The following is a 22,709-nucleotide window of genomic DNA, read 5'->3' as shown; positions in this document are numbered from 1 at the left end:
GCAGTTTTCATGTACCTCCAACGAGGAATCTAGCTGTGCAGAGTTTATGCGGTCGTTTCGGGACACCCTGTATATTACTATAAGTATCATTTCTGAGCTGAGAAAAAGTACGAAGAGAAGTTTCTTAAATAAATCATCATAGCCATTTTTAAGTCGTCCAATTTTCCGAACTTTTCATTAACCGGATCCGGATATTTGGAGCTCTAGTGTACAAGTTATGTGTATGTAACTACCACAACGGCCTTTCGTGCTCGAAAATGAGGCGCTTCGCTACACTCTTTGCATAGCGCTGTCTATCCCCCATTCAGTACCACATTAATTAGCACAAATAGTTTTACTAAGTATCTCTATACATTTTGTGCAATATGCATGCAAGATTACCAAGACTGAAAAAATGTCTCACTTTAAAGCTATAGTAAGATATTTAGCACGTGTTAAAAATTTGTATTAAAACTCCCTTTGTAGGATGGGAAAAGGGAATCTAAGGATAAATGGTGTGTGGTTAATGATATTGTGAACAATAAATGCTAACAAAAAAAAGTACAATAAAGTTTATGAAAATCTAAATAGAATTACTGAAGTTTATTATAATTTTTAGATTATTTTCTATACCATACTTATTAAATAAGGTTTCTCTTTTCTTTTCCAGAAACTCAACTTTTGGATAAAGACTTGAAGCTCGATGTTGTAAGTTTAAAAAAATAATTTTAGCTCTTAAAAAATCTATTTTTATAAGCAACCAACCAACCATGTTCAGATAAAATATTTTTACTTTTTCTAGAAAAGTTTCTTTATCATTTCAAATTTTCAGTACCATCCTAATTTTCCTTTTTAAATTTCCGTATGTTAAAATATTTTTTTCAACTAAGAATGTTTAATAACATGACAAACTGCAGCAAACGAATAAAACAAATCTAGGAAGAAGCACAAAAAATTAAACACACTTGTTAGTTAACAAAGAAGTTTTAAATTTGTATGTAGTTTTGAAGCAATTTAAGGAATTTTTAATTATCCTTTTAAAAAAAGTATCTGATGTTTTGCTGTAAGTATTTAAAATTCTTGTTACTACTTTTAAAACTTTATTAAAAAATTTTTTATAATAATTTTTTAAATTGTCATGATTTAGAAGGGAAAAAAACAGAAATACTATTTTGCTGATTCAAAATTTTCACTCATCTAACCCACTTTTGTTAAAAATTAATGAGTTATTTTGATCTGTCAAGAATAGTATCAAATCGTAGATTTTTTTCTTCCACCAAAGAACAATAATCAAAATAGAATTCAGGGCAGTTAAGTTTTTTAACTCCGCAATTTCAACCATTACTTCGCAAATTATGACAGAGAAATCTTTCGAAATTGATCTACAATCTGCTAGAATACCTTCTTCATTTGAAAATGTTAGAATCGATCTTTCAATCCAGGCAATCAAGGTCAATAAAGAACAATGTAAAACGGTCGATTCACCGATCTTAATGTGACAGACATTTTAATCGGCCTTGATATCTCAATTCTTAAAGTTAAAGTAATGAATTCTTTAATTCTTACATATTTAAACTGTACTTAACCTAAATACAACGTACTTTTTTTATGTTAATTTTTTTTTATAAATGCGCTAATTATTAAATTTTCATTTTAATGATGGTCTTTAACATAAGTACTTGTATTAAAATTACATACATATTGATTTATAGTTAATTAAATAAAGTTACATGCATTACCTTCGTTTCATAATCTAAAAAAAAAATCTTCTGTGAATATTAAATGACTTTAATCTGGTTGATGGAGAAATGTGATATGGTTTCTGTGCTGTAAATGAATAAATTTGCATCCACGGTTAATTTTTAAATTTATTTACATTTATATTTATAGAACTTATATTTACTGCAACTTCACTAAATATAGATAGATACTTATTTGTAAATTTTTTTAAATTCCAGCCGCAAGAAGTGATTTGTGAAAAATATGAAAAGCAATCTTTTGAAATTAATCTGTTTATGAATTAGTAATTTTCTACAACTAATGCGAATGAGTAAAGTTTTTGTAACGCAATCGATTTGTAAAAAACAAAAAATTATTAATGAACAACATGGAAGATAAGAAAATAATCGGTATGTAAAATAATTAATCTGTTAATAGACTATCTAATTTTTTTCCCGCTTAGTTTTTTACATGATAGTTTCGTTTTCTTCTTCTTTTTTTTAATTATTATTGCTTATCATCGTATGAGGAAATGTTCTCTCATGGCCATTTCTTTAGTTTTTAGTCTCATTAATGGCAGCACGATGTTTTAATACACCATCTAATCGTAGAATAAACGAAAAGAATGTATGGAGTAATTTATTCAATACATACGCCAAAAATAGTGATAACAATAATGATAACAACTTGTTTAGGTGACAGATGAAAAATTATTTATTTTCTGTAACTTAAAGAATCAGAAGAAAACACACAAAAGAAAATTATAAACAAAACAATATGCTAAATCCAATATTTTTTATTATATATTTCCGATTTTGGGGTATTAAGTATATTTTATTCAAAAACACTAAAATTTTATTAGAAAATGTAATAACGTTTTGAATGTGTAAAGACTGATTTTTGAATTGTTAATTTGTTGAAAAATTATAACTATATGTTTGAGTAAAATAAGGCGCTAAAATAACTTATTTTTAACTTTTTATTAGGCATCTTCTTACTTGAAGGTTGCTATTTCCTCGCTTAATATCTATAAACCTGATGAAAAGTTTTCAGAAACCACTTGTATTTAAAATCGTTTCAAATCATAGTAAAAAAATTTTTTATATTTTTTAATACTTGAAAATAAAAACAAATCCCAGTTGAAACAGTTCATGTTTTCATTGTAGTGGTATTTTTCCCCCCAGAAGATCAGGGGGGAAAAATTCTTTTTGTCTTCGATTAACTTTCCATGTTGGAAATTAGTGTTTTGAAGTAACCTGTTTTGTGTGCAATTAATCCAACAAAAATAGAATTTTTACGCATTGAATTTTTTCATATTCAAAAAGCACTGTGCAAATTTCTTGCAAATCCATAAAAAAAAGTTAGATCTAGTATGATAGTTTGAGTGCAAGTGATAAACAAAAATTTTTCAGAAATAATCACTTGCAATGCAGCATTCGTTAAAATTACTTAAAAACACTATTTAGAATCGTATTTACAATTATGCTACTGAATTTGTTCATTGATAAGGCTTCAAATTTTTCATAAATATTTTTATTCCATGGAATTAGCTTTTGTGTTAATCGCTTATCCCTTTGCTATAAAATAAAATTAAATCGAATAGAAGAAAGACAAAAAATAGACGAAATTTTTTTTTCCAACAAAATATAAATAAATAAAATAAGTAACAAATAAGATAAAAGATAGAAAAATGTTATAATTACAAAATAGACTGCATTGTTTGTTCTTATAAAAAAAACAGGGCATCATCAAAGGCATCTGATAATAGTCTCATGTGATAAAATGAGGGTAACACTTATTAATAACTATTTTTGACTGACAAGCTATTTCAAATTTTTTTTTCTATATTTAGAATTTTACAATTTTGGTTGTGTGTATTTCATTTACCTTTATAAAAGCAGGCGGGACTGAGGAATATGTTGTATATTTATTTTTGACATATGATTAAAGTCCCTGTTTACAGTGTATTTAAAATATATTATCTATGTTTAGTAACAGTGTAAATATTCTTTTCCGTTGACAATCCGTGCGGCTTTTAAGATAGATATGTTGAACTTTCTAACGGAACAGACTTTTTTTTATCTATAGCCTTAACTATTCTAGAAAATATTTGAGTTTCACTAAAAACTAAACGATTTAGCAAAAATTAATAATTAATTTGAAAATTTTTGTTTTAAATATTTCAACTTTAGTGGTTTCCAGTTTGAATATTTTTTCTTTTAAATATCATTTGCATAAAAGCCCTGAAAATTTTTGCATACCACTTCAGCTTAAATTTTTTTTAAATATAATAAATAATTTACTTAAGAAAAAAAAAACAGAATTTATTCAGTACTTTATCATAAAAGAAATAGTTAAATCATTACCGTCACATATTTCAAATACACAGTTAAATTGGTCCAAAAAGTTAAATGAGATTATAAAATCTCATCTTCCAGTTGAAACAGCTTTTGTACTGTTCAATATCAGCTGTTGGATATTTCTTATGGCCGGGGTAACCTGGTCGGTAGAGCGCTGGGCCCATGGCCGAGAGTTCGTGGGTTCGAACCCCACCGGCCGAAGACTCCCCGAGTAGTAAAGTGATTGATGCATGTTAAATCTGTCGAGTCCCGAAAGTCCTCCATGTTCCCATAACAAATCAAAAGCTCTGGGGGTACTGGATTGGAGATCGATCGTTCTCTGATTCAGGTCAAAATTACGATCTTAGGATGAATGGATGTATGAATGTGTCCGCCCTATAAACGGGTGCGACGTATGGTGTGGCAGAAGTCGAATTCTTGGCCATAGATGGCGCCACTAAAAAACTAGAAACGCACACTCTGCCTTAAATTTGCTCGGTTTCACCCAGCAGGCTTGCCCGTGTAGCAAGTAGCATTAGAAACAACAACAACAGGATATTTCTTACATTTATTTTTCATATACAGTATAGTTTCGATATCTCAAAGTTGAAGGGACGCTAAGAAAATTTCGAGATAGCCAGTCGAGCTTTCGAGATAACAAGTTCAGAGTCAAATAGGTTCTAGAAAGTAGAAAAATATATTCTAAAATAGTACTCTAAAAAGTAGAGTCATGAAACACAGAATAACAACTAATAATTATGTATGTAATGATAGTTGACTGTAAGCAATGATAATTTTTAAAAAACAGACAAAAACAATTATGCATTAACTAGAAAAGAATCGGTTTGCAATAAACTTACATTGTGATTTTTCTTCAATTTCTAAGAACATTCGACATAATAAGGTTTTAAGAAGAAACTCTTCGACACAGGAAATCAAATCAACATTAGGTGGATCTGCATACCTGCCAACTTTTACGCATTTGGCGCAAAATTTTATTTCTATATTTAAAGTGGTAGTAAAATGTATGCTTTCTATATATTCCTGGCATTTATAAACTTAATTTATAATATTTTTGACCACCACTATTTTTTAAAAAAATAAGCACATATGTTAATTTGTAATACTGTCGTGGTAGTCCGCATAAGCTGTTTTAAAATGCAGCGTATGTTTCTGCCTAAAATTGTAATTTAAATTACATTTTACTACCACTGGGGAAAATCATCCTCAAAAGGATTCGGCCCTGTTTGCAATACAAATCAGCGAAACGCATCATAATTTTATCAATAGTATATGTCGCTATTCATGAAAATAATTTTTCTTTCTTTCTTAATCGAACGAAATTACGGATTTTCTTGGGCATATCTTGTATGTCTCTGCACAAAGAATCATACCCTCTTAACCTCGTTTTGTTTTTGCTAGCCGACTAGTCGTTCCACTTTTTGGTTATGAATAGGTCAAAGACCTCTTATCGCAATTAAGGTACCCATTTAATGCTTCTAATCTTACATTCTGTAGAAAAATAAAACTTTTAAAAAAAAAAAAAAAAAAAGTCGAAATTGCCATTGAAAAAATGGTGACAACGCGTGTGCGCTAGATCCTTCTCTTCATTTCAAAATAACATATTTCATAATAAGTTGTTTGATTCTTTGTTGGTTTTAACTACACGAACCAGTGTGCTCAGAATAATAAATTTTATTTGAAACGCAGAAACATTTTTCTCGACTGAATATGCAAATAATATCCTTGCATAATATTTTGTAATCAGTTGTTGATAGTTTGAGTTTCTTGGCTTGCTAAGAGATTTTTAATTACGTATTTAATGTTTTTATAACTTCTAAATTTCATAATAGCGTAGTCATTGGAATTTTAAATGTTGTAAGTTGTATTTTTTTTTCTTTTAGAAAGAGATTTAATTTTTTATGAAATTAAAAATATTCTAAAACAATATTTTATTTTTGTAAAAAAGAATAACGATCGTTTTCATTTATCAAACGATTATTTTATTGGAGGATGATGGAAGGGTGTTATTTAAAAATTTCGAGTTACACTTATGCCAATTTAATATTTTCTTATTTAAAATGTATAATTTTTTAAAAATTTGTTTCATGCTATATATTTTTATTTCACTTTATTTATATTGTATTCGTTTCCCTGCAATTAAGAAGCTTAAAGCATGATAGAAATATTTGACCTTGAGGAACGTAGAATCCCTCATCATCATTCAGGAGTCTGCTAGCAAATTAATAACCCACTTATGTCCAGTGATCTAAGAGGACGGTAGCATAAGTGTTTAATTGGTCAAATTTATTTTACTAATAATATTTACATTTGGACCTGAAGTGGAAGCACGGTGCTTTTTTTAAGTTAAAATAGTAGATTACAGGCAGAAATATCCAATAGATATAAACAATGTGCAATATCTCTTTTTTTAAATGGGTGTTTTTTATGTATAGACTACTGTTTTACCTAACTCCCATTGTTTTGTAATTATCTTGTTTCTCAATGTGATGTAGAAATTTCCTTAAAAACAGAATTTATTCCATTTCAGGTGAAATGGGAGCTAGTGTGAACAATTTTTTTTATAAATTTGCCAAAAACGTTTACTGATTGTTAATTTAAACTCATCTAGTTTTTTTTTCTTCTTTTATATATTATTTAAAACATTTATGCTCATAAGGCAATTAGGATGTATATTTGTATATCTTTTTTAATAATCTTTCTTTAAAAAATTATTTTTGTCTACACTAAACCGTGGAAAAGTCATAAAATTGGTTAACATCTATGTTAAAGAGGAACTTTTAGTCTACTTATTCGAGGTTTATTTTTAATAACTGAGTAGAAAAAAATATAATTTTATTAAGATGAATTAAGTTTTATATAAGATTTGTCGTCAGCTTAGTTAGACAGGCTTTAATAGAATTTCTTAAGTGCACATTGTAAACTTGATATAAAAAACTTTATCAAATTTCGCTTAAAATCAATGGTTTAAATAAAAAACTTTTTAAATCATTACTTTTTCCTAATTATTCTACTGTACAAATATTTATTCAATTTAGTAAATAAAACCAAAATGTGGAAAGAATTTAATTAAATACTTTACAAAATTAAATAAGTGTTGTGTTATCAATAAACCTTTATTGTTATCACAGAAAACTTTATTAGCTTGTCCATACAGTCGTTATTTATCATGCAGTAGTGAGGTCAGTTGTACGTTTAATTGCATTATAGATTAAATTAATTTTTAAAAAAAGTAAAATTAAATTTTATGATTTGTAATAGGCATATCTATTTTAAGAATAATAGCTCTCACTATTAAGAACAGTAAATAAGAAAAAACTAAAGAGACAATTAAAAAGGTTCACTTTTACAAAGAACTGTCTTAAAGGTTTTACCCTTTGTTTCAACCACGTTAGTTTTGAGTCTGCTGGCATTCTTTTTATTTTAAATTAGGTTGTGGAAATAATACAAGGCAAATAATTCTTAGACCCGCCTTCTTAATAAATCGAAAATGAAACAGTTCGGTTAACACTTTTTTTTCTTCTTACTCTGATTATAGCCACTCTCAAAATGTCACTTACCTGGTTCATCCACTCTCCTCTTCAAATATACGAAGTCGTTCTTAGTTCAAATGTTATATATTTTCATACATATTCCACACACTCCATCGTGGAAAGTTCCGTAGTCTCTCTTTCCCTTAGCCTTTTTAAAACATTTCTCAATATTCACACACTAAAAGGAACTTACGCTTACTAATTATTTACTTTCAGTACTTTCTAATACAACTAATGACGTAAACACATATTTGATCAAAGTGTGTTAATATTCTTGCCCATTACCACTTTCATGTCCTTCCAGGCGAATTGGTAAATTGTAAATACATTTCGGTAATATTAAACCGCTAACGGGGATAGTAGTAATTTAGTTAATAACTGTTGATGTGTTTTATTTATTTGTTCTATTTATTTATCTTTTTAATTGCTGATTTCTCTTTGCAAATGTTGTTTTTGTTGTGTTTTAAGTCATCAGCAACATTTAAATTTTTTTTTCTAGGGTTTGCTGTCGCGTTATCGATTACTGTTTGATGAGTTTTAGTAATTTAACCAAAGTTTCCTTTTTAGTCACTCCTTTTTAGTTTCTCCTTTTTAGTCACTCCTTTTTAGTCACGTAAATAACTACGTTATTTACGTGACTAAAAAGGAGAAAATATTTTTTATGTCGCCAATAAAATGTAAAACGTACGGTGCATCATTTTTAAAAGCATGAAGGAATATCTTTTTAGTCACGTAAATAACTACGTTATTTACGTGACTAAAAAGGAGAAAATATTTTTTGTGTCGCCAATAAAATGTAAAACGTAAGGTGCATCATTTTTAAAGACATGAAGGAATGTTAGGTGATTAGATTTTATTGCTAAAGTGATGTGATAATAATTTAATTATTTCCTCTTTTTCAGACCTATTGAAAAATGTACCTTTTAAAATGTTTGTTTCATTTTATTGTTTTTAGCTTTGTGTCCGTTAGTTCATTTTTATCAAAAAGTGGCCAAATTTCCAATTTGAGATGAAAAGGAGACAAATTCTGCTTGCAACATTTAAGAAACAATTTTAACTTGTAATGCTCTTCAGAGGCAGAGGTTCAATCGAAATTTGAGCACTCTAGCTTGTCGGGAAGAGGTCGAAATGTCGATTTATGATAAATTACCTTTAGCAATGAACTTAGCTTTCGGTTGTTAATCGTAAATTGTAATGTCATTAGACACAGATTCCCAATTGAATTTTGAGCACTTTAGTTATTTGGTAATTAATCAAAGTCCAATTTGTTGAGGAATTGGTGAAAAATTTTGCTTGTAGTGGTCAAGAAACAATTGAAATTTGGATTATAATTTAGATAAAATTTGTGTGCTTTTGCTTAATCCAAAAGTGCTCTGAATTTAGTTGGACGAAAAATTCTTTTAGCCGATTAAATAATGAAACATTCTGATTACAGCAAAAGAGCACCAACGTTTGCGTCAACTCATCTAGCTGCATTTTTTGGGGGCTGCAGAGCATTCCGTGTGGTAAATTTCACTACAAATTAGAAGCTAAACTGTTTGTTAATAATTATCAAATAGTAAAATTTTTATTTCATCGAACTCCTTGAACAAGCGTTTTTTTTTTTTTTTTTTTTTTTTAACGCTCTCCTGCCACACGTTTATGAATTGCTAAAAGTTCGCAATATACTTTCCGAATAGCAATGCAAAATGTAACATCAAGTATAACATGTAAAACAATTACGGGGATTGGTACGTTTTTTCAATGTAGACAGAAAGAACAATTAAGATGAAACGTGTCCTTGAAATAAGAAAAAAAGGTTTCTCCTTTTATTTAAATTCTGATAACAAAAAGCGCCTGACAATCATCATAAATTTCTTGTAACAAAACTTACAAGGTAGATAACATTGTGAAAATGACAAATTTTTGTGGATTTGTCGTGTTTAAGTCGCTATCAATAACCATTACTGTAGAGGCAATATTTGAATAAATCAAACTACTGCTGCTAAAAGTTGGGTGTAAATTGTGTTAAATAAAATTCAACAAGATTTTTTTATTACTTTATTTATATACTCATTCATTTTTTTTTATCAAACATGTACAATCTGTTAAGATCACTTTAAGAAAAGATAACGGTTCTTCTAAACGCAATTTAAATACATGAAATAAAATGTTTAAATGTATCTATTATAATTAAGTTTAATAATTTCGAATAATGTAAACATAAAATAGTTATGATAAATAAGACTATTTCTCTAAAAATAATAAAAATATCAAAATTAATATGATACCGGTTTTTGTTTTTACTTCAAACGATGTTTTTCGTTAAATTTGTTAAATAGATAAGTTCAATTTTAGTGATATTATACCTTTTCTTTACGATATTTACCTTTAATTCATTGGCAGAGGAAAAACTTTTCATTATTACTGTAATTTTCGCGACATAATTACCCCAAATATATTTCATTGGTTTTAAGTCTAGACTTGGACTATAGATATGGCAAAACAATAACTCTTTCGCTTTTAAGCAAACCATTCTTGAGTATATATAGGTGCATGGCAAGAAGCATTGTCCTGTTGACATGTCCAGTTATGACCACCTAATATAGGACCAAGTGATATCCGATAATCATATAGCCTAGATTGATATTGTAACGATTCCATGTGTCCAGAAATTCTCTGTAAATCGTGCAATCTCGCAACCTCATCCTATTTTTTATATTCAAGATAGCATTCTTTTATTTCTATCATTAATTCATGCCAATAGTGTTTGAAATAATCGAGAGTATCGAAGTTGAATTTCTTTTCATCGAAAAGTAAAATTTGTTTTCACTCATCGTTCCTTAACGTCTCATTTGTGACCCATTTCAATCTCTTTTATAGAATGATGTTTCAATAACGTGTGCGAAATCCATTATCATGAATTTCGCTATACCCTTTAATATTTTAGACTCTGAAATTGTTAAGATGTGAAATTAATTTGATAAGCTTAGAAATTTTGCAAGTCTAAAGACCATTTTAGTTGCAAGGAGAAAAATTTACTGAATGTCCCAGGTGCCTAAATTATTTTTCTGCCGGATCGTTTTATTTTGTTTAATGCATATTTCCCGGATTATGAAGTTCGGAATGGCAGTTTTAGAGCGCATCATCAACCTAGTTTTTTCTATTTCAAATTTACCAGCAAACTTGTAAAATAAAATTTGTCTCCCTTCGCCTTCAAACAACTCTTGACCAAACTAAAGCATAAAACAAACTAAGGAAAGTACAAAAAATTTAGATTTTTTTAGATTGTCAATTTTTTGTACTTTCATTTGTGCTTTATCTACGTTGTTTTTTTTCTTTAGTCTACATAGCCTGAAGTATTACCTTTTCATTTGTTTGAACTCTTTACCACATGACATCTGCAAATAAGCGGTGAATAACAGAATCAAAATCTGAACTTTAACTTTGCAGGTAATACTTTCACGAGCGCATGCACTTGATAATGATTCTGATATGATGTCTTAAATGCAAACTTTTGCAGGTGGTCTTATAATTTCTTTACATGCTTTTAAAAAAAAATCGATTTATGTTATTAAAACTGAAGATAGTTTTAAAAATTGCAATCAGTACAAAAAATGTTTTGTTCTCATTATTGAAAAAAAAGCACACCAAAAAGTTTCATATGAAGACTTTTTCTTAAGAAGTCAACCGATTTCTTAATGGTCTTATTATAATTGTATATCAAGTCTGCTCAAAGTAACACATCTCGAGTTCTACACCTCTCGGTGTGCATCACCATACATGTCTGTTTGAAAATGCACTAACGATATCCTAGAGAATTAACTGTTGAGACTATCTCTGGTTTTTTCATCATTAAATAAAATTCTCTATTCAAATCATAATCACAAATCTCATTTACGCACTTAAATACAAAATTTTAATTCAAACTGAAAGCGTTGCAACGCACGCAGGGTACAGCTAGTAGTTTATAAAAATGATATGGAGTGAAAATCTTGAAAATATAAAATTCTGCTGACCAAAGCTGCCTTTAACAAACAGTTCTCGGACGAAGTGTTAAAAACGTTAGTAAATGGGGGCCATCAGAATGACATCACTCAAAATTCATTAAGAATTTTATGTGTTTGATGTTACTCTAAAAGTACCTACCACCAAAAAGGTTTTACACCTGTTTAGAGAATTAACCTAAAAATCTTGGACAAAACCCACGTCATAATTCGATGTTACGCACGTTTACGTCCCTCATCAACAGTATACGCACGACATCTTGTCGCTCAATGTTAAATCCACGTGATAATTTATTCAGATACTCATAAAATGTACTTTTTTTTTCTTCATGTGAAGAGATAAGCTCTGCTTGTCCAATCTCCAAATAACAATTGCATTTATTCCCCTTTATCACCGTTTATTCTTTTTGAAAGAATAATTGAGTACATATTTTGAAACAGCTTATCTAATTTTCAGTACTAGCATAGTTTGCATTTTTTCTCTCTCATAATCTACGAATTCACGTGAAAGACAGATCTAATTCTTGTTTCTTGGTTTTCCTGATTGGGAAATATCAATTATGTTGAAATTTGGATTCTGTTTTGTTTCTTTTACATCGGAGCCCTGTCTGATAGGTGTTCCATAATCTTTTTTTTATCATTTTTGTCAACTGTCACCTGGTTTTTTTCCTCAAACAATCCCCTCAGTTGCAATATCTTTTACTTATTTTCATTTTCACTCCTTTATCGAAATTTAAACAAAAGATTAAGATTACGCCTGGCTGTTAGGTTTGTTTTCAATGTTGTTTTTACACTAGACATCTAATTGTTTTTTGGGACATTCTTTATATGTGTGTTTGAATAGAATGATATGATATTTTAAAAATAAACATTCAAGTCTGTCTTTTTAATATTTATTATTTTTGTTTTATGTTCATAATTTACCTTAGTTTTAATAAATTTTGAAAATCGAATCACCAAAATGAAGAAAATCAAATCACCATTGGGTGCTACAGGAAGTTATAATCTCGTAAGTTTATTTTATTTTAAACCATTAAATATTGACTCCATTTTATTTGGTGTTCGTTAAAATGTAAATTACTGAAAATCGCATATTATATGTTGATATATTCTAATTTTCTTAAATTTTTCTTTAAAGCTCAGCATGTACTTTATTTCAAGTATTCAACATGTATTTTAAATTTATTTCTTTATTAAATATTTCGTAGTGAAAGATATGGGTCTAATCTCAGCGGCGGCTGGTAACCCACGTAGTCCGTGAAGTAAAGGTGGTCGGTGCACAGCACTGACCACGTTGCCACAAACATGACTCGAAAACCTCCATGACCCCCTTGACCTACAAGTAGGCTACTGAAAGAATGCTTTTTTTATTAATTATTCATTACATTTATTATAATAGTATTAAAACAGCGCAAATTATATTCACTTTTTATTCTTTCCTAAAATTTCCCTTATAGTATTTTATTTTATAGCATGAAAAAATCAATGTAAAAATTATAATTTGTTTATTCCCCCCCCCCTTTTAAACTTCATTTTATTACCGACTTTGAATAACCGATCCAATTCTGATTTTACGGTTATCAATTGTTCAACTCCTTTAACTTCTAATTTTGAACCCAATCCAGAACACAAAGGAACTTCTGAATCAAGCAGTGTTACAAACTAGCCTTGACTTTTTGATGGAATTAACCCGTATTTGCGTTACGTGGAGAGCAAAACCACAGAACTCTTCCACGGTTTGTCCTACGGCAAGGGGATTCTAACCCATGATCCGTCTACCACTGAGATTATTTTGCGTCAGCACAGCAGCGAGCCATGAGCAGAATTCGTAATAACCACCCACCGCTGGGATTCGAACCTGGGTGCTCATCATTGGGAGGAGAACGCTGTAGCCACCATGGCTCTCCTCGTTTAAAATAAATAAATTTATTATTGAATTAACTTTTGTTATTTGTAACTAAAATATAAGCTTCTTTTAACTGTAATTGCAACTTCTTTCGGCAGCCATTTACGCTTTTCAATTACTATGTCTGCTGTGAGAAGAGGAACCGAATGCCAACTCATTACTTCTAAAACTTTGCACTCCTATGCATTTAATTTATCAAATGTATATGTTACTGTATAAGTCTTGCTGTATTCGGTAGCATTGATCTGTGTGTTGCGCACTTACAAGTTTCAAATCACCTTTCAAATTAATCAATTGGTATGAAGCCTGCTTCCTTCGACAGCATTGATCTGAATACTGAAAACTAGGTTGTCCATTTAATCGATTGTTTTTTAAATTCATTCGTTTGATTTAGATCAGATTTTCTTAAAATTTAAATCTTGATTAGTATTTTATTCCAATGATTCTTTTAAATATTACATTTATTTATATATGTATAACAATATACTATTAATTAATTTATAATTCTTTTAAAAAGATATAGTTAAAAAAAGATATTTAATTAACGCTAATAGTTATTATTTAAAAACTTATGCAAAGATATTCATGTACTTAAGTATCAGAAGAGATATGGAACGAGATAAAACTAAACTATTTTAAATCTTATTATAACTTGTGCTTTTTTCGTAGTATAATTTCTTTTCTAACAATTGATCATTTGCTTTATTAAAAGTTTTAATGTCTATCTACTTCTAATATGATTTGCAATTAATTATTATTATTGCTTAATTTTTGAATAAAATATAAAACATTAAAATATATATTTCCAAAATAGACTCAGAAGTATTTTTACCCATAAAAAAACTAAAAACAAATTAAAATATAAAAAACTACCTATGATGTTACATAATGGTCGAAATGAAAGAATTGTTTTCGTGCCTAACAGCAATATGTAAAAAACATGTTCTGTCAATAAAGAGCTCCCTATATTTTTAAAACTTAAACTTAACTCTTTTTTTAAATTTTTCTTTATCTTCCTTTATATTCAGACCACTAAAAGTTTTATTTTACTTGATAATTTTTTTTTTCAAATGAAAGTATCAAATTTCCCCATTTTTAGTTAATATGATTCATCAGTGCTTCACTTAAGAGAAACCGAAACCTGGTCCTTAAGTTTTCTTTTTATTTATTTATTTATTTTTTCTCCTACGAAACTCGGTGAACAAAATTGATTAAATTTTTATTAGAATGACAAAACATTCTTTTAGCTCAAAAAATAAAAATTACTTAATGTAAAAAGAAACTACATATTAAATTACTTTTTGGAAGTCTGTTAAACTCGAATGTATTTAAAATAATGCAAAAATACCTTTCTTTTTCCTACTGAAATATTTATTTATAGCAATAAATTAATGTTACGACCTTCATGCATTGAGAAACATTCAAGATTTGAAACCATTAAAAAATATAGGGAATATATTTGAAAGTTATTGTAAAGTAAGGCAGTTTTTCTGATTTAAGAACAGAAATCACAAGTAAAACTGATATAAAATTACTGAGCAATACCTACAGACTTCGTGTGTCCATCGTTTACAGTTGAAACACTGTATTCTAACTTTTAGAAATTTCGGCTTGGACTATTATGAAATATAGCTGCCTGATCATGTTCTGGGAAAAGTCCCGGTTTTAACCAAAGAAGTCATTTAACAGGGAAAAAAAGTTTTATTTTTTAATAAATTAATAAATAAATGGGCTTAGTGTAGAAATATTTCTCAAACTACAATAAAGGTAAGGTATAAATAAAATGTATAATTCAACACAATTCATCGTGTCATTTCAAATTTAAAAAGAAAGAAAAAACTTATAACTTAAAAGTAATTCGAAATTTATTTTGTCTTTCATACGCCCAAAACTTTGTCTAAATACTCTTGCCCGGTTTTAGGACTTGATCGATCTCATCTCCATATATTAAACTTTTTTCATTCTTTTATTTTTTACAGATAAATTATGGTGGATGCAATATTTCGGCATTTTTTTCTCTCGAATCAAAATAATACTCTTCTGTGACAAAGTATTTTAATAAAAGCGTTGCATAATTGTAGTAGATAATGATGAAAACAAACATATCTACATAGGTTTCTATATGCATAGACAAATTATACATTTGTGTACATTGTCCATGTATAAGTAATGTATTCATTTGTGTAACATGTTTCCTGATGCAGACAGAGGAAAGCAAAAGATGATTTTAAAATCCAACTAGTCTACATAATTTGAAATATAACCAACTTGTAAAAATTAAACGTTACTTTGTGAAAAGATCAGTCATATTTATTGCTAACGTAACACGTTGTAGATGAAAGTGAAAAATGATTTCAGCTTCATTTTTAATAGATATTTGTTTTGTCCATTAACTATATCAGCGGTAATGGACAGAACAAATATCTCACCTTATATTATCCATAATTTTAGATATGAAGCTAAAATTATCAGTCATTTCTTATTACCTGATTTGATAAACAACAAATAAAACAATGAAAACTCAGCTAGATTAGGTCATTGATTTTCGAACAATTATCTGTCTATTCTTTAGACTTGAATTATTCTTTCTTCAAATTAAGTTGCCCCATTTTTTTAGCAAATACTGCATATATATTTTCTAGTTACAAAAAGCTATTATACAAATTTTCTTTAAATAATTTCTTTTTAAACAAATATTATAATGGAAAAATGTCGGAAATAACCGAAATCTTCGGAAGCAGAACGCAGAGTGATATAAGGCAAAATTAGCAGTCACCACGAGGCGACTAAGTGTAACAAATGTCGACTAATTGTCCGTCAGTTCGCTATCTGACCGCGACTTTTTTCGTCAAAAATGCACCCCCTATGCATTTTATTATTACTCTTTTTTAATAAATATGGAATTAATTTAAATATTTTTATAATATTCTGAAAATTATTTTATTTCACACTTGTTTCTTAAAATTTTTCTTTTATTTATTAATAAACCTTGTGATGTTTACCTTTTTTAAAAGAAATTATATTATTAATATAAAAATTTTTTTTAATCATTTAAATTTTTGAAGAAAAGGCCATATGTTCTACGAAGTGCCCACTGTTAAAAATGCTACAACTGTCCTGGAAAATTTTCTAATTTATCTCTATACAAAGTGAATATAATTAATCTTATAGTTGCAAATTTATTTAATTCTCTATTATTAAGTCAAATTAGGAAAAAGCGTATTATTTTTTTAAAATTCAACTTAGGCGAAGCATTGAGATTTTTATAAAATTTGGTATTATTTTCGTTGAAAAAAGCATAAATTACATTCATTAAGACAGAAAAAGTTTCGTACATAAAAAATAATGTTTGACTTAAGAAAAAATGGTGCATATATGCACCATTATGACCAAATCAACGGACAAATCATTTGGTTGAACATTAGTTTTTTTTATGATATTTGTTTAATTTACAGAACTTGAAACTTTAATCCATCTTATCACACGATTAATATCAAATGGAATAAATATACATTTTCAAAAAGTCGAATTTGTCAATAACAAGCGTAGTTAGAAATTTTCTCAACAGAAAGTGTTTACTCCAATTGAAATACTTAATATTTTATCCATGTCTTCGGAACCCTTGAAAATTTCTGAAAAATAAATTTACTGAAAAAATATTCATCACAGTGTTTATAAAAAAATATTTATTTAAATAATGCGTTTGCACACCTTTGACCGAAATTGGGTTAATATATATTTGTAATAAATAAATCCATATGTGAATACAAAATGAAAGCTAACAAGAGCGCCCTCTATGTCCAGACCATCAACAGGTAGAAGACGAATTCTAGGTGAGAGAGATTTATTCTTGCCTAGTTTCGTTCTCTTCCCGCAACTGACTACATTTTTCCTTTTGCGGGAAGCCGGTTGCTGGCATATGCTCACGGAAACATATTTTTCTCCATAAACAAGTTTATAAAACATGACAGGTGCGAAGGAACAAAAAGAATATGAGGTAAGACGTAAATTGTTCTAAATGTATGTGCTTGTGTCGAACGTAAACGTATTTTCCAAGTGTGAAAGTTCGAAATTATCACTACAATTTAATTGCGTTTGTTTATAAAAAGAATTTCGCACCTACCTAATGACATGGTATTTTATTGCTCCGTAAAATGTTTTGAAATCAAGAACTTTTATCGGTGCTAAAGGTTTATTTTATTGCGACATGGGCATTAAAATTTTAAAAAAAAGAAAAGGAAAAAAAAAAAACTTAGAAGTGGTACAAAAATTAAAATTTCTCAATCAAGAGCATTGTTTAAAAAATTGCATAAAAGTAATTAAATTAAATTGAACAATCATATGCAGGAGAATATTAGGATTTATTTTTAAAAAAGTAGGAGAAAAACTAAAGTTAGATAAATTATTTTATTGTGACATGTGCATAGAAAAATTAAAAAAAAAAAAAATCTTAGAAGTGGAACAAAAATTAAAATTTCTCAATCAAGAGCATTGATTAAAAAATTGCATTTAAGTAATTAAATTAAATTGAATAATCATATGCAGAAGAATATTAGGATTTATTTTTCAAAAAGTAGGAGAAAAACTAAAGTTTCGACACCAAAATGATATTCCGGTATATAAGTCAACTTTTCAAACCTCCAAAATTTTATGAAAATCAGGGGGCCAACATGTACACCGGTAATAAAGTCGGAAATTTGTGATCGTTAAATATCGAAGCCTTATAAACAATGAGAAAGTTATGAATAACTCTGTGTCAATTTACCCCTTTCAAAAGCTATTTTTTTATGCTATTTACTATTAATTTTGCTTTCTCTTTGCATATGAAGGCTTTTTTAGAAACAATACTTTAAATAACATTCAGGAAAAAGTAAGAATAAGGAAAGTTAATTTATTCAAGTGTATTAAAAATATATATCACAATAAAAACTACAAATTCAAAAGCTACAAATTTCAAGATTTCAGGACATCATATTTGTCGGATACAGTAATGTTAAAAGCGTTGTTAACCTCTACTGTATCCTCCTCTGAGTCCCACAAAAATTCGTCTTCACTCCCCATCCAAGGAATTCAAAATTCTACACTTTTTTTTATATATATATATCGTCGTTGAACAGCCGACCCAATTTTGGGTTTACGACTGCTAATGTTCAACTCCGTAGCCTTGTAATTTTGAGCCAATCCAGAAGACTCCTGGATCAGTACCCCCAGAGGTAAGATTTGTTATGAGAACATGGAGGGCTTTGTGACTCGACAGATTTAACATGCATCAGTCACCATTTACTACACGGGGAGTCTTCGGCCGGCGGGGATCGAACCCATGAACTCTTGGACATGAGCCCAGTGCCCTACCAACCAGGCTATACCGACCTTCTACACTTTTTAAAAGATTTCACATATGCATTTGAATCCACATTTTGCCATGCTTCTTATATCATTTGATGTATAGGAATAATAACGCTGATAAATACATTTGCGAATATCTCAATATCCATTTCCTTTTCTACGACAAATTGTGCTGATTCAAAATATGCAAACCATTTATTTTTATTACCCACCGTTTTTTAGATATACTTCTTTAACCATTTATATTTTTCTAGATCCATTTACTGTTGGATTACTTATGAACACATCATTTACTAAAAAAACATGCAGATTTAGTCACTTCGTGTATATGGAAATATCTAGTTCAAAATACAGCACACATAAAATCTACACATATTGAAAATACATATTTAATCTATGATATACTTCAATGTTGTACTTGTGACATCCTAAACAACCACATTGTACATATGATAAACGTTGTTAACATATATGGAAACATTGTTAAACTTTTTGAGATTTATTAAAATTTGAGTGCATGCTGGATACTTTTTCTTAAATATAACCACATTTGAATCAACAGTACTATTTACTAAACTGCTAATGATAATAATATTTTAAAAATTAAGCTTTCTTTCCAAATAAATTTTGGTTCTTAATCACAAGATATATGATTATAATGGATTTATGACTTGCATATAACTGTTTTAATAAATTTTGTTACGTTGTAAGTTTTTAATTTTTTTCCAAATCTTGAACAAAATATTGCTTCTAATTTGTGATTTATATACTTATGTATTATGAAATCTCTTCACTTAGGAAAGTAGTGATTCTCACAAAATGTAATGCTCAGCTAATTTTGTATCAGAAAGTAAATTTCATTGCTTATAGTTTAAAATATGATATCTTTCTGATGAAATATTGCCATGTATCCCAAAAAATTGGCATGCAATTTTGCTCATTTTTTCAAAAAACCAAAAAAAAGTCACAAAACCTGAAATCTTCTCGTAAACATTTTTTAGATTTACAATTATTAATTTTCAATTTATACTAACGAACTTGATACTCCTGTATCTATTATTATTTCATTTGAAAATGCATATTTTGGATTTAATTTTTGTACTTTTAAATTTAATTTTAAAAAAGGAAATAGGGCACTATAAATTTTAGACTGAAAACTGAATGTTTGACATGCTTTTTCTAACTGTGTAAATAAGGGATCTAGTTAATCTAATTATTTAGCAATTATAATTCGGAAAAAAAATCTTTTCATTGGCATATAAATCATTTATATGGCTGAATGACCTTTTGCTGATTAATAGTCATTCTTACCAATAAGTCTCATAAATTCATTTTAGCTTTTGTCAGCGTAATTTACGAGGTTTGAAAATGTAAGTAGAGAATAAAAAACGCTTAAATTAGTTCTATTATATGTATTGCAATCGCATCGCTTTCAATTGTTAGTTTTTATGATTTGGTTCAATTTAAAAGCTAAAAAAAAAAATAGTTACTGTTGAGTATATATATATATATATATTTCATTTCCAACTTCATTCCCCCTCTTATTTATTAATTTGTTTTCATAAGTTTTCATTATTTAAAGTTTACTAGAAACACTTTATTTTCGTTTTAATCAAAAAAAAATTTTAACTATATTTTGCTTTCTGGCAATTGTAAACGGTAATTGTAAAAGAATGATAGAGATGATGTGGCATTTTAGTTTAGTAGTTACGCAATTGAAAGACAAGCATGTTTCAAGACTTTCTCGTCAAGGAAATAAAATGTTAATATAATTGTAATACTTTTTGTCAATATTTCTGACACAAAATAAGAAGACCTATTTTTAGGCATACTTTGCACTTTTTAAAAATTTAATTAATAATTTACACTAAATTATTTTCAAAATTAAATAAAAATTTTATTTTAAAAGCTGTAATTTTTCTTTGTTAAAAATATATAAAGCATTATCATGAAAAGAAGTTTACAGAAATAATGAAGGTCAAGAAATTAATTTAATTATAATTCAAAATTTATTCCAAATAAAAATCGATTTTTCTTAAAAATTATATTTCATGGGGGAAAAACGCTTGTTAGATTTATGATCAAAAATTTCTGTGCCTAAAATGTGTAGAAATAATTTTTTTTCCACATGATCCAGCAACATTTCTGTTTAATTTCCCATATGAAAAAAAAAAAAAGCTTTTAGATTTAGGGAGGGGAAGAAATTGTGCCTTAAATGTTCAGAAATAGATGTTTTTTCCTAAAATTTAACAACATTTCTGTTTGTCCCATATGTTTTCATAAAAATGTTATTATAAAACAATGTTTTGTTTTAAACTTTTTTATTTTGCTTGTAAGCATTTACAAACTGATAGTCGTTTTAAAACTACAATTAATGTTATCCTTGAATATAAGAGTTTTGAAGTGAGAAATGTCAAGGGAAAAAAAGAGTCGAAATTAAATTAAAGGCAATTTTTTTTTCAAGTTATCGTTTTTGATGCATGTGCAAAATGCATGGACTTAAAGAGTAAATATAATTTTACAATATATTTCACTGCTTAAAATTCAAAAATTGTCATTTCTTAAAAATTTTTATATAAAAATGTTACCATCAAGTATTGCTTTTTTTTTTTCTTTTTTTTTTTTTTAGTGGTTTAAATGCTTTTTTTCACAGAATATGCCGCTTTATGTCGAATATACTGCTACTGGACACGGGATCATTTAATTACCCCAAAACATCATCTTATTACGAAAAAAATACGTTTGAAGACTATATAAAACTTTTTTTTTATAATTAATAATTTTGAAATAATTGAAAAGTTTTTCACAATATAAAATTTTAAGCGAAGTCTTATTTTTTAATTATTTCTTCTCGACAACTGTTCAAATGATTTTGTTTAAATGTTAAATTTTGTCATTAAAAATTACGCCAAAGCATTTTTTTTTATTAAATTCAATACCGTAAACCGGGGCGAGTCTACCCATTTTAGTTTTATTTAATTTTCACTATTTTAAATTGCAAATAAAATTTTTTTAACCGACGGAGGACTTAGTTCAGACTCTAAGGAAGATGGCGCTGTAGTAGTTTGATCCGTTTTTATATATTTGGTGTCTTTTTAACCGACCTGTTCAAACGTCTTTTGAGAGATTTGTATTGAAAATCAGCAAGCTTTTAGTTGGTGCTCCGTAAGTATATTATTATTATTACTATTTTCACTTTGGTTAAGTGATAAACTTATCTAAGACTAAGATTACATTAATTTTATATGAAAAAAAACAAAAAGAATATAAGTTTTGCTGTTGTAAACAAAAAGCCAGAATTCGCGGGGCGAGTCTACCCATTCGTATTTAGTTTCAATAAAGCATAATAATATAATTTAGAACTCTGTTTATATTAAAATTAAGTTATTTTAAATGAATTTGAGTATATTATTTTAATTCTGCATTGATAAATTTATCATTAATAAGAAAATTTATAAGTTAAATATAAATGTAAATATAAAATATGTTTATTTTACCTGTTTTTTCAATTTTTATATTACAAAATTAACTTTTTTTTATTTAATGCAAGTTAAATAAATTATTATTTATAAATTATTATTACCTCCCAAAAGAATGGGAAAAGGATTTTTCATGATTCCCAATGTTTGAATTTTGATTTTGTTAATAATCTTTAATTATTATTATTTATTAATTATTTAATTGTAAATTTATATTAATTTTAATTTATTTTTATCAACAATAATCAGAAAAAAATGTTATTTTATAATGTTAATGATTATTAAAACAAAACTGTGATCAAAATGTGATAATCGATCAAATACTCAATTTGTGTTATTTTATGAATAAAAAAATGGAATATATAATAAAGTTATGAATTTTACTTCATAAATATCCTAAA

The 22,709-nt window shown here is 27.9% G+C and overlaps 1 protein-coding gene across 6 annotated transcripts in view; it reads left to right on the top strand.

Moving 5' to 3' along the window:
* Positions 1-22,709, top strand: part of LOC107445518 (solute carrier family 15 member 1) — a 77,040-nt gene that overhangs the window by 15,301 nt on the left and 39,030 nt on the right. For 4 of the 6 annotated variants that reach the window (XM_043045768.3, XM_043045767.2, XM_016059927.3 and 1 more), the window contains one exon: positions 650-687. In XM_043045768.3, the coding sequence (XP_042901702.1) occupies positions 650-687 (38 nt within the window). Of the gene's footprint in view, positions 1-649; positions 688-12,266; positions 12,587-17,317; positions 17,481-22,709 lie in introns of those variants that run through there. The other 2 variants (XM_016059924.4, XM_016059925.5) reach the window with 2 other exon arrangements.

This window comes from Parasteatoda tepidariorum, chromosome 7, assembly GCF_982258835.1.
Source record: "Parasteatoda tepidariorum strain Cologne lab strain chromosome 7, Ptep-v5.0, whole genome shotgun sequence".
NCBI classification, from domain to species: domain Eukaryota; kingdom Metazoa; phylum Arthropoda; class Arachnida; order Araneae; family Theridiidae; genus Parasteatoda; species Parasteatoda tepidariorum.
Note: the sequence above shows the minus strand (reverse complement) of the source record. Positions and strands in the feature narration are given on the sequence as shown.